The following is a 13,893-nucleotide window of genomic DNA, read 5'->3' on the forward strand; positions in this document are numbered from 1 at the left end:
GAGCGGCTGCCCAGCGCCTGAAAGGAGCGCTCGCCGCGGCACTAGCAGGCAGCCTGGCAGGCGCACTCGCGCACTGGCCTGCGAGAGGCGTACGGCGGAGCACGGCGAGCTCCTCTGCCCCCCCCCCCAGCCCTTTGTGAATTGAGCGTCCTGCGAGGCGATTGGCTGGAGCCCCGCGAGACATTTGCTGGAGGACAGGGAAGGCAGGCGCGCGCCGCCGTGCTTGTCTCCCCCTCCCGCCCGCACCTCGCAGGGGACCCTCCGCGACCGCATTTGGAATGCGCTGCCGAGGGAATGAGAGGAGGCGCCGCTCGCCACCGGCCCCGGGCTCCCGCTGGCTACTTGGGAGGAGGCACCCACAGCTGGCTATGGGGCAGCGATCCAGCCCTGGCAGCAGCACGATCAGCAGTCGGAGGAACCTGCCGGTAGGTAGGGAGGGGGCAGAGAAAAGCCTGCAGACTTCTTGGGGAGACTCGTGCAAGACTTCTAAGCCGGGTGCCTGGGAGGCTCCCAGGAACTTGGGCATCGAGAGAAACTTTGCTGGGGAAGAGGTGCCATCCCATGACAAATGTCTAGCAGCCCGATCCTATGCATGTCTACTCAGAAGTAAGTCCCATTAGAGTCAATGGGGCTTACTCCCAGGAAAGTGTGGATAGGATTGGGCTGTAGATTGGCACTCATTACAGCAAGGAGCGATCTACAGGAAGGGGGGAAGGTACATCGCGCTAAGGGTTCTTTTTGGGCGGGGGGGGGGGAGAAGCAACAGTTTCAGTCACCCAGACTGCAAGGTCTGAATCCGAATGGACAACATTGTGGTAGAGTCACAGTAATCCACCTGGCATGCTCAAGCTGCAATCTTATGACCATTGCCTTGGGAGTGAGTGCCACAGAACATGTAGCCTCAGACCCTGTGCTGATTTGCAACCCAATCCTATCCATATTTTCCTGGGAGTGTACAGAGTCCCATTGATTCTAATGGGACTTGCTTCAAAGTAGACATACATAGGATTGGGCTGTTACTCTGAAGTAAATGCGCACTGGATTGGCAGACTTGGCGGGCTGTCTTCCTGGTTAAGCCTGCACATGATCGGTGATGGGAGAGAACAAGTGTGCATGCTCAAAGGGATTCGTGGAGAGGTTTTCCCGGTTTGTCTGTCCGGTTCCATGGTAAGTCTGCAAACTGTCCAGTTGGCACTCTGCAAAGAGAGAATGTAAGGGAAGATATATTCTGAATTTGTGCTAATTTGTGCCATTAGTGCTTGAAGAGGATGAATATGTCCAATAGAATTTCAATGGATATTAATCCCAAGTAAGTGCGCTTAGAGTAACCTATGACTGGGGCACCCCACAAGTCAAGCCGTTGTGGCTTTTGACATTTCCTTAGGTGAGCTGTAAGCTGTGGTTACATTTGATGTTATCTCCTATTGAAGGAGGTGAAAGTGTTAATCTGTAACAAGGACATATTGGATGGCACTAGATGAGAAAGGTGGTCTTTCACTGATCCAAGTGAATGATGCACTGGAAAAAATGGTGTAGTCACTTATCTAATTCATCCTAAGAAGAGAGAGAAGTACCTGGATGCATACTGCATGCCACTTCAAATTTTAAGAAGTCACAAATGCAAAACTAAATAGTGGTGCATTTTATGCAGATGGCAGTTAAGCTTCCTAGGATGTCTAGGATGGCTGGCCAGCACATAGTATCAGTGGATTATGACAACACAAAGATGTGGATGCATTTGAGGGAAGGGGAAAATTAGAATTGCACTTTAAATAGCAGGGGTTTGTTCTCCTTATTGTCCCTTGTCATTGTATAATGTTCTGCAGAGTACACTATAGGGATTTTTCCAACACATGTCTATGTACATACCTCACCCCGATTTAATGATTACTTAATAAATATGCATTGAAATATGCATTAAATATGTTTGAAGGGTAGATAGCTTGGCACAGCAGAGGGTGACCCACTTAGAATGAATACTGGCACCTGATGTTACATATATGGAGCTTAGAGATGTTAGGCATGTTAACCATGCACAGGACAACTTATTCAGATGGTGGTGGATTTGAATGGGTAGTTTTGTTCATTTAGCAGGTGCTAGAAGATCTTCACAGGAAGACCTTTCCTTGGGGGTAGAAGGGGGTTAAATGCACCACTGATGCTGACAAAGTATCACACTGTTCAGTAACCTTCTCTGTGTCTCTTTTCCCCAGAACGTATTCATTTTCCTGCTCTTCCTTGGACCTTTCAACTGCTTTGCAAGCTATAGCCGTGCCACTGAACTCTTCTACAGCATCAGTGAAGGGTTGCCTGCTGGGGTCCTCATTGGAAATCTAGCCCAGGATTTACAGCTTCAGGGGGTGGCGGAGAACGAGGCAGCAGCAGCAACAGAGGAAAAGTGGCAGTTTCAGCAATGGGGGAAATCACATCTCTCCTTCAGCTTGGCCTCCCAGGGATTGGGCAGTCAATATGTGAGCCTAGACAACCGGACGGGGGAACTGCGCACCTCAGTGCAGGAGATTGACCGGGAGGCATTGTGCACAGAGGATAATGTTGGCTCTACTGTTGTTGCCTCTTCCTCCTCATCCCCAGTTCTGTCCTCTGAATCATGCTTGCTGTTGCTGGATGTTCTGGTGCTGCCTCAGGAGTACTTCCGTTTAGTCAAAGTGAAGATTGCCATCCACGATGTTAACGACAATGCCCCATGCTTCCCCATGCCACAGATATACCTTTTTGTGCCTGAGAATTCGCCTGTCAACACACGCTTAGCTATAGAGCATCCAGCTGTGGACCCAGATATGGGCACCAATGGGGTTCAGACCTACCAGCTACAAGATGACTATGGGGTTTTCACACTAGATGTGGAGGAGAACGAAAATGGGGAAAGAACTCCTTACTTGATTGTAATGGGTGCCTTGGACAGGGAGGCCAGGGATGAATATGTCACCCTCATAAATGCAGAGGATGGAGGAGTTCCACCACTGGTGGGCACTGCCACTCTCACCATTGGCATCAGTGACATCAATGACAACTGTCCCCAGTTCAATGACACCCAGCTGAACGTCACTCTCTTTGGGAATTCTAGCATTGGCTTCCACATAGCCTCTGTTCATGCTGTGGATGTAGATCAGGGAATCAATGCAGAGATCAGCTACTCCTACAGCCAAAAGGTGTCTCAGTTGTCCCGTACGTTGTTCTCCCTTGATGCAAGTACAGGTGTTATCAAGCTCTCCAAGAGGATTAATGGTGATACTCCTCGTCTCCATAGGTTAAGTGTACTGGCCAATGGGCCTGGTTGCATCCCAGCTGTTATCACGGTCTTAATATCTATCATCAAAGTCATGATGAGACCTCCTGAAGTGATCCCTCGTTTCATAGCTAATGAAGCAGAAGGAGTGGTTTATTTGAGGGAGCTGGAGCCTGTTAACACTCCAATAGCATTCTTTACCATAAAAGACCCAGATGAAAAATACAAAGTGGATTGTTACTTGGACGGTGATGGTCCATTCAGATTATCACCATACAAACCATACCACAACGAGTATTTACTGGAGACTACAAAGCCACTGGATTACGAGACTCAAGAACAGTATGAAATATCGGTGATTGCATGGAATTCAGAAGGATTCCAGGTAAATAAAGTAGTTAAAGTACATGTTCTGGATGATAATGACAACTCTCCTGTGTTCTCTCAACCATTGGTAGAATTAACTATAGAAGAAAACAATGCTCCCAATGCTTTTTTGACCAAGCTGCATGCCACAGATGCTGACAGTGGAGAAAGAGGGCAAGTGTCTTATTTCCTAGGGCCTGAGGCCCCTTCATATTTTTCTTTAGATAAAGTCACGGGAGTCCTTACAGTGTCCACCCAGCTGGACAGAGAAGAAAGAGAGAAATACCGATATACAGTTAAAGCTGTAGATTCTGGAGTGCCACCACGAGAATCAATAGCTACTGTTACCATCTCAGTACTGGATAAAAATGACAACAGTCCAAGATTTATCAACAAGGATTTTAGTTTTTTTGTACCAGAGAACTTCCCAGGCTTTGGTGAAATTGGAGTTATAAGTGTCACTGATGCAGATATAGGACAAAATGGATGGGTAGCACTTTCAGTTGTAAATGGAAGTGATATCTTTGTTATAGACACTGGCAAAGGAGTGTTGAGAGCTAAGGTCTCCCTAGACAGGGAACAGCAGAGCTCATACATCTTATGGGTTGAAGCAGTTGATGGAGGTGACCCTGCTTTATCCTCTACAGCAAAAATAACCATCCTTTTGCTTGACATAAATGACAACCCGCCACTTGTCTTGTTTCCTCAGTCTAACATGTCTTACCTGCTAGTCCTTCCTTCTACTCTACCTGGATCACCCATCACAGAAGTCTATGCTGTTGATAATGATACGGGCATGAATGCAGTCATAGCATACAGCATCATAGGGAGAAGAGGTCCACGGCCAGAGTCATTTAAGATTGACCCCAAAACAGGCAATATCACTCTGGAAGAATCACTCATGCAAAATGACTATGGCCTCTATCGGCTTCTTGTTAAAGTTAGCGATCACGGTTACCCAGAACCTCTCCATTCCACTGTCATGGTGAACCTTTTTGTCAATGATACTGTGAGCAATGAGAGCTATATTGAAAGCCTGTTAAGAAAGGAGCCTGACATTAATATCGAGGAAAAAGAGCCCCAGATATCTATAGAACCCACACACAAAAGAGCGGAATCAGCATCTTGCATGCCTACCTTAGTTGCCCTGTCAATAATAAGTTTGAGTTCCATAACTTTGGTAACTGGGATGGGTATTTATATCTGCCTGAGGAAAGGAAGAAAATATCACAGAGGGGATGAAAACTTGGAAGTACAAATTCCATTAAATGGAAGGATTGATCTACACATGCTGGAGAAGAAACCTGTGGAGATTTCTAACATTTGATGGGGATACAGACAATCACAACCAAAACCTAAAAATCCTGAATTGTGATTAACTTCCGAAATGGGGAACTGTCAGCAACAGCTGCTGTAATGAATGACCCCAACTTATAACTTATTATAATTGTACATAGCTGTTTACATATTTTTTTAAAGGAAAAGAAAATCAAATTCAATGTACAGCTTTTTTAAATGAAACATTAGTGCTAACAGTTCGTAACGTGTCTGTGTAGACATGGTCGTCACAAGGCCCATCCATAAACTGAGTCAGTACTGATAAAGCAAAAGGTAAGAGACAATGGTGCATTCATTGTTATATTCTTCATTTCTGTCAAGTTTAGCCACAAGAGGGCATCATCAGCCGTTTCTGTAAATGGGACTGTTTAAGAGAAAATTAAAAGTATATTTTAAAATGTATTGTTTTTCTAAAGAAGAAAGAAAATAAAGTATGGATTTGAGGTATAATAAATATATGTTCTATTGTATATATGAAAAGGTGATGACAAGAAAATATGCACTGGTAAATCAAAACAGAATGTTTTATTACCTCAGTTGTTAATTAAAAAAGTAAGGAAGGCATTTACAAGAAGTGCAATTTCTTGAGGATGCACACTATCCTCTTATGAGAAGAATTGTTGATTTTTTCACTCCATGTGGACAGTGAACACTGCAACTACTTCAGCAGTTTACTCACAGTTTTGAAAAATTGTGGTCAGTATCTCTTAGAACAATTTCTGGCCAGGCTAGATTGAAATTGATCCATGTTTCCACAGGATGGCTAGGGTTAAGGGGAAGGTTATGTTGCCAATTTGTCTGCCCAAGAGTACAGGTTGAGTCTTGGTATTCTCCAGGGTTCCATTCCCAGAACTCACATGGATGGCAAAAAACGCACTAAAGCAGGTCCATTTAAAAAACAATGTTCTTTTGCTCAGCGATTTAAAAACAGTCTCGTTGACCTTTTGTAATGCACACAGAGGCAATCAGTCTCTCTCCAGAAGCATGGAAAGGCTTCACTCCAAGGCAGCAACCCCTCCCTTCCCCAGGAGCACAGCACAGGGAAAGAATGGAACAGGTAATAATGACTTACATTCTTTCACATACTCAGGGGAAAGGGAGGGAGTCACTTGTCTGGGAGTGAAGCTGTTCTAAGTGCCTGGAGAGAGAATGATTGATGGATTGTCTGCCGGCTGCCTTCTGCCCCATTAACGAAGCTCCTGTTAAATGTCTTTTTTCATATAATTGAAAGGGCCCTTCTCATTGCGTTGAGATAAAACCATGGATAATTAGGTTAATAACTGTAGTTCCTTGTGCCTCATGGGATGCCTCGCTGGAAGGCTCTCCAAGCTTTGCAGGCAACTTTATGAGAGTGTAAGGGATGTCTTTGAAATGCCAGCCACCTTTTCTCCAAAAGAGGATTCAGAAGGTAGGAAAGCCTGCAGTCTGTTCATTATTCACACCACTAGACAGACGAATCTAGATATCCTCTGTTCCCCACAAATAGGTTACACTGCTTTCAGAGTTGACAATTCTGATTTTTGGGGGGAGGAGGGGGTAGGGAAGGAGATTTTCACTTGCAGTTTCTGCTGCAATGCAAAGATCTTGGAATTGTTTCCCACAATGAATGTCTTTTCATTTCAGGATAGTACAACCCCATGCAGCACTATCCACAGCTAAAAACATTTTTTTTAAATTCTAAGGACCCTAGTTAAAGCCTGAGTTACCACATAATTGTCAATGATGCTTTGTACTTTCAGCAGTCTGTATCCCATCACCTTGGTTATGTAACATTTATTTTTCTTAATGCAATGTTTCTGAATTAGATCTTTCACATGGAGACAGAAATTGCTTCTCATTCTCAGTAATGTCAAAGTTTAGTTTTGTATGTTAACTCTTGCTGTTCTCTGGATCAGAATTTTGCCTGAGAGAACAGCAGCTAATTTCCGACTCTTGGCTCCCTTTCTTTTCATTAGAGTAGTCTTGTGGATCAGATCCAGAATTTTCCTTCTTAAATTCAGTGGTTTATCTTCCCAGAAATTTAGTCACCTGTCTGTCTCTGCAGCTATGAAGCAAAGGGTTTATCAGCAATGCACACCTTTAGCAGACAGTACAAGAGCTGGAAAACTATCATGTCAAATGCCTGAATAAAATTCATCTGTGTAAAACAAGGGAAATAACTGTTATGCTTAAAACTGACACTATTCTTGAGTTCTGACAATATGTCTGTACTGTACCAAAAGTGTTTATATGTCTGCAAATAAAACTCTATATTTTCATAATATTTTTATCTTCTAACATTTTATGGAATGAAAGTACTATATATATATATATATATATATATATATATATATATATATATATATATATATAAATTCCAGTGCAGTTCATAGCATGTCAGCTACCATTAAAATTAATCCAATGCACTTTGCATTACATGTTTATTGGGAGATTATTCTATAAGTATACAGGTTGTCTCATTATTCTGGGAGTTCCGTTCCCAGAACTCACATGGATGGCAAAAATAAATTTGCCATCTAAACTAAATTTGCCATCAAACTAAAGCAAATAAATTTAAAGAACAAAGTCCCTTTGCTCTGGTGATTTAAAAACAGTCTTGCTGGCCTTTTGAAATGCACACAGAGGCAATCAGTCTCTCTCCAGGTGCTTATGCTTCACTAGGAAGCAGCAAAATCTCCCTTCACCAGAAGGGGAAGCAAGAGGGAAAGAATGGGTGATAATCACTGCCATTTAGTCTTCTTTCACATGCTCAAGGGCAAGGGAGGGGTTTGCCTTGTGCCTGGAGAGAGAATGCTTGAATGTCAGCCTGCTGCCCTTTCTCACATTAATGAGGCTATTGTTAAAGGACTGTTTTTCTTTAATTTAAAGGGTACTTCTCATCACTGTTGAGATAGAAAAATCTGTGGATACCTGTAATCACTTGCACGACTGTCTCTCTACAACCGTAAAAATCAGTTTTTTAAACTGTGATTTTAAAGGGATGCATTTTTCCCCTTCTCCAGGGATCAGCACATTCCCTCTTATTTGCAATGACCATTTGTGTAGAGTCAAATTTGTGTATAAAAAAATCAGTGTATAACAAGGTTGGACCTTGTACATTGATTTGTGAAATCAAAGCAAGATTTGGATAAATAATTAAGGGCCCAGTCCTATCCAACTGTTTAGCACCAGTTCAGCCACAGTGCAGCCCCTGAGGTAAGGGAACAAATGTTCCCGTACCTTGAGGAGGCCTCTGCGACTGCCTTTCCACCACAGGATGCAAGGCATGCCCCACTTGCACGGCTGTACCGGCACTGGAAAATTGGATAAGATTGGACCCTAACCCACTTACCATAATCATAAAGACATGAGATATGTATCAAATGAAGCACAGAATGTGTAGATTTGCAGAAAAAATAGTGGTTTTCCTAGTCTCCACTCCACATTACCTTTCATGCCAGAGCTGTGCAAGACATCACAAAAGCCAGAAAGCAACATGGGCATATCAGTACCAATTTCAGCAGTTGGATCAGTGCACAGATAGATGCATCTAACTGCCAGTTCACAGAATCACAATCCTATGCTTGTCTACTTAGAAGGAAGCTCCATTTGGTTCAATAGGGCGTACTTTCAGGAAAGTGTATACAGGATGCAGCCTCAGGAACAACACTGGATATCCTTATCTAAGCAGATGCTGCTGCTGCTGCTGCAGCGGTCTCCATTAAAACACACACACACCCAGAAACAAACAAGAAAAGAGTCACTTAGGGCACAATCCAGCACTTAGGGCAATGCAGCTCTGATGTAAGGGGACAAACATTCCCTGACTTTGAGGAGGCCTCTGTGAGTGACATCCAACTGCAGGATGCAGCACACGTCCCCTTGGCACCGCTATGCCAGTGCTGGAAGGCACTGACATAAGGGGTTAGGATTGCGCCCTTACTGTGCTTTTCCTTGCATGAACCTTTCTGACAAAACAGGAAGTGCAGGTCATGCTGGGAATTTCCCGTGTGTCCCACACATTCTGTTGTTTTTTAAGGGACTGCAAGGAAGGAGTGAGGTAAGTGACTGCTTTCCTCCTGTCTCATCTTGTTCCTTCTTTGTGGCATCTCTTTAAGCTTAAAGAGACCAAGCGAAGGAGTGACATGACTGAAGCAGATTAGTGCTGCCCCAGTTGCCTGTCTGGTACAGGCAACTGCAATCCACTTCCCTACCCACTCATCTTTTAACTTAAAGGGACCATGTGAGAAATGAGTGCGGTGAGTAGGGAAGAGGATCTATACAGGCCCACTGCAGTGGGCTAGAGGAAGGCAACGGCAGACTTGTGGTGTAGGGGCATCCTGAGACTGCCATGTGCCATGTGGCTCTGCTTGACATGAGCCACAACATTTGTGCCATGGATGGACCAGCCCTGATGTCATCACTTGGCACTTAATGATGCAAATAATCAATTCTATTTTTTTTTAAGTGTGTAAAATGAGATGAGGTCAGGCAGAATCTCTCTTTCCAGTCTCTGATCTGTGATGGATCACCATACATTCAAGTCACCACTTTGTGCTGCATGAACCAACCTTAGCCTGTATATTTGGGGAGATTCTGCAAGTCTAAGGCAGAGATTTTCAACCACTGTGTGATGGCATGTTGGTGGTGCCACTAATTGTCCACAGGTGTGCCATGGGAATTTGGGGAAGAGCAATTTATAGAAGGGACATTGCAGTATATGAGTCCTCTACTGCCAGCATGCTATACCAAGCCAATTGTTAAAAAAAACACAACAGATTGTGTGCCTTAACCATTTTAGTGCCTTGTCAGCGAGATAAGAAAGGTTGAAAATCGCTTCTCTAAAGGCTTAAAAAATAAAATTATTTTTAAAAAAGAAAATAGCTTCTCTCAGGGCTATAATCCTGTTCACACTATTTTTAACAGATTTATACCACCCTTCCTCCAAGGAGCTCAGGGCAGTATAATGGCTCCTTCTCTCCTTTTGTCCTCACAATAACCCTGTGAGGCAGGTGAGGCTGAGAGAAACTAAACTGGCCCAAAGTCACCCAGAAAGCTTCATGGCTGAGTGGGGTTTTGAACCTGAACCTTCCAGTTCTCCCAAACCACTACACCATCATGGTTCTCACACCATCCCGGTTCTCCAGATTGAAACACAGGAAGGAATAAGCACATTGGGACTTACTGCCAAGAAAATTTGCATGTGTTGCACTGTTAATGGCCTTTGGGTCCTTATGTTGTGTAGTTTGTGGTGGCATAAGGGCTTGTGTGCTGGTACAGCTCAATGGATGGAACGTTTGTCTATTGATTTTCATTGGACCCAGACAGGCTCATTTGGTGTTGTCTTTTCAGTTAAGTGACATCATGTGTGACAGACGAGTGAAAAATGAGGATCATGTTTAATAAACTTGCCAAGGTCTGTGAATGGCTATTAGTTCTCATACTGTGAGAACTATGCCCATTCAGAGACAGTGTACCTAAGGAGCAAATGCTGGGAGAAGGCTGTGACCTACATGCTCCGCTTATAAGCATCTCAGAAGCATCTGGCTTTTCATGGTTGAAAGGATGCTGGAGTGGATATGATCTAGCAGGGCTGATTGTATATTCTTGTACTTATGCCCTACATCAAGAATTTGTATTCCAGAATATTACCACGGAAGGAGTTTTGTGTGACTCGCAGGCATCTTGCATCAGCATGCCAATGCATCAGCAAATGTGGACGGTCAGGCTTAGTGGCTAATTTCTAAACAGAAAACAGCTCACCTGCAACAGTAGTAGTTCTTTAATGTAAAATATTAAAAAAGCAGACCTCAAGACACTGATGTTCAGATCTGTTAGGCATCCAAACATTCAGGTTTTTCTCCATGGTATAGATCAGGGATCTCCAAACCCTGGCCCGGGGGCCAGATGCGGCCCGCAGCAAGCCTCTATCTGGCCCGCAGCCAACCTCTTGTCCCCTGAAAGCCTCTGGCCCACTCAACTGAACATGACCAGAACTGTGCTCTGATTGTGTCTGGAGGGTGTTCTGAGGGCCAGAGAGGTTAAATGAATGAGCCCATTCTTTAATTTATTCACTCATCTAAGTTCCATCTTTAATTTATTTATTTAAATTTTATATTTAATTTTTTTTCCAGCCTTCAACACCATGCCAGATATTGATGCGGCCCTCTGGCCAAAAAGCTTGGAGACCCCTGGTATAGACTGTTGATTGCAAGAATGCAGACTCTTGTTTGTGAGGATTACTTGTCAGAACTTATTAAATGGAAGTTAAGAAAAGCGTATCACAGTCTGCACCTGCAGGCTTTGCAAGCAATAGTCCTAGGCTGCAATCTTATGCACATCTACTCAGAAGTAAGTCAAATACTGTTCAATGAGACTTACTCCCAGGAAAGTGTGTATAGAATTGTCTCCCTCCATTGTCATGGACAGATAACTTCTTGGTAAGGTTTAGGCTTGTTGCAGCCTCTTACCTTCGCAGAGGCGGGGGACCACATTCTATGGTCTGCCCCTGGAGACTAATGGATCCTGAAGGTTTCCTGACGCCTCTGGGGGATTTTCCCACTGCCAAGACTGGCATCTCTTCTGAGGCCCTGGTTGACCTCTGGAATGGGGAAATGACCAGGACAGTGGATGAGATTGCTCCGGAGCAACCTCTGCCACGTCGCAGACTCGGAGCAGCTCCTTGGTTCACTGAGGAGCTATGAATGATGAAGTGGCAGGGCAGGCGTCTAGAGCAGGGGTGTCCAAAGTTTTTGGCAGGAGGGCCACATCATCTCTCTGACATCCCTCCCCCCCCCCGGTCGGGGGCCAGGGAAGAAAATAATTAATTTGCATTTCAAACTTTCCTTCGCTGCCGCTGCTGCATCACAAATGTGAAGCAGCAAGCAGTGGAGGTAGCCCTCATCCCACAGCTAATGTGAGAGGTCAAACAGTCACCCTCATGCTGAGAGCACTTGTGTCAGGCCAGTGTGGGCTCCAGCAAGTCTCCAGAGGGCCAGAGGCTCATTGGAGACAGGGGTCTCCCTGAGGGCCACATTGGGAGTCCTCAAGGGCTGCAAGTGGCCCCAGGACAGGGGTTTGGGCACCCCTGGTCTAGAGCGACGGTGGCAGAAAACTTGTGATGAATCCGATCGGACACGGAGTAGAGCTCATTACAGAGCCTATTCCATGGCGGTCGTAGCAGCAAAGAGATCTTTCTTCTCTGCTAACATTGCGTCTGCCAAGAATAGTCTGGCAGAGCTGTTCCGTGTGGTAAGGGGCCTCCTCCATCAGGCCCCTCCAGTAGACCAGGAGGAACACACGGTCAGCTGCTGTGATGTGTTTGCACAACATTTCGCAGATAAAATCAGCCCAGCTTGGCTAATAAGAGCTGCCTGGGGTGGACTGGCTGAGTGGACAGGGAGAGTGTTTGACTCTTCCTTGATGGAGGGGACGTTACCACATGCTTTGAAATGGGCGGTGGTTCAGCCCCTCCTGAAGAGGCCCTCCCTGGATTCCATTGTATTAGACAACTACTGCCCAGTCTCCAAAATCCCGTTTCTGGCCAAGGTAATTGAGCGGGTGGTAATCAGAGGGTCTTGGATGAAGCGGATTATCTTGATCCTTTTCAAACTGGTTTCAGGTCGGGCTTTGGGACGGAAACCACCTTGGTGGATGACCTATGCCGGGGACTGGACAGGAGAAGTTGGTTGGTCCCTGTTGGACTTTTCAGCGGCTTTCGATACCATCAAAAGTATCCTTTTGATCCTGGTATCCTTCTGGGCCGATTGACTGAGTTGGGAGTTGGAGGCACTGTTTTGCAGTGGTTCCGCTCCTACTTGGAGGATTGGTCCCAGACGGTGGTGCTGGGGGATGCCTGTTCGACACCCTGGCCCCTGAGGTGTGGGGTGCCACAGGGTTCAATTCTGTCCCCCATGCTATTTAACATCTACATGAAACCACTGGGAGAGGTCATCCGGGGATTTGGAGTGGGGTGCCATCAATATGCCGATGACACCCAGCTCTATCTCTCCTTTCCTCCAGACTCCAGGGTGACGGTTGAGGGCTTGGAGCGCTGTCTGGAGGCAGTGAGGATCTAGATGGGGGCTAACAAGCTGAAATTAAATACGGATAAGACAGAGGCTATCCTGGTTTGGAAATCCTCAATGTAGGTGCTGGACTATCGGCTTGCGCTGAATGTGGTTGCACGCCCCCTGAAGGAGCAAGTCCGCAGCTTGGGGGTCCACCTGGACTCGCAGCTGCTCCTGGATTCCCAGGTGACGGCTGTGGCTAGGGGGCCTTTGCTCAGCTTTGGCTGGTGCACCAGCTGTGGCCGTACTTGGATCGTGCAGACCTGGCCACAGTGATCCATGCCATGGTGACATCAAGGCTAGATTATTGTAACACGCTCTATGTGGGGCTGCCCTTGAAGACGGTTCGGAAACAGCAACTAGTGCAGAATGCGGCGGCCCGTGTAGTTACTGGAGGTAGGCGGTTTGACCCTGTCAGTCCACTTCTCCAGCGGCTCCATTGGCTGCCCATTCGTTTCCGGGCCCAATTCAAGGTGCTGGTTTTGACCTTTAAAGCCCTATACTGCTCTGGGCCAGGGTATCTTAGAGATCGCCTACTCCCGCACAATCCGGCTCATCCTCTTAGGTCATCAGAGAAGGCCTTTTTACAAGTGCCGCCGCCTAGGGAGGTACGTGGGGTGGCGGCAGGAAATAGGGCCTTCTCGGTAGTGGCACCAACGCTATGGAATTCCCTTCCCCTTGACTTAAGAATGGCTCCCTGTCTTTAAACTTTTCGGCGAGGCCTGAAGACCCTTCTGTTTAGACAAGCCTTCTGAGTTCCTGGCCTTTTTTAACATCTTTTCAACATCTTTTAATATCTTTTTAAATACCTGGTTACAGGCCTGATTCTTTTATTATTTGCTGCTCTATGCTCTTTTACCTAACTACTTTTTTATCTGACTACTGTTTTTATGA

General features: G+C 45.5%; 1 protein-coding gene across 1 annotated transcript; it reads left to right on the forward strand.

Moving 5' to 3' along the window:
- Positions 1 to 359: 359 nt before the first annotated feature.
- PCDH20 (protocadherin 20) lies at positions 360 to 4,940 on the forward strand. Its single transcript, XM_066622182.1, has 2 exons — positions 360 to 425; positions 2,214 to 4,940. The coding sequence occupies exons 1-2, from the start codon at positions 369 to 371 to the stop codon at positions 4,938 to 4,940; spliced, it is 2,784 nt and encodes a 927-aa protein (XP_066478279.1). The 5' UTR covers positions 360 to 368.
- Positions 4,941 to 13,893: the final 8,953 nt, after the last annotated feature.

Source organism: Tiliqua scincoides, chromosome 3, assembly GCF_035046505.1.
Source record: "Tiliqua scincoides isolate rTilSci1 chromosome 3, rTilSci1.hap2, whole genome shotgun sequence".
Lineage (NCBI taxonomy): Eukaryota > Metazoa > Chordata > Lepidosauria > Squamata > Scincidae > Tiliqua > Tiliqua scincoides.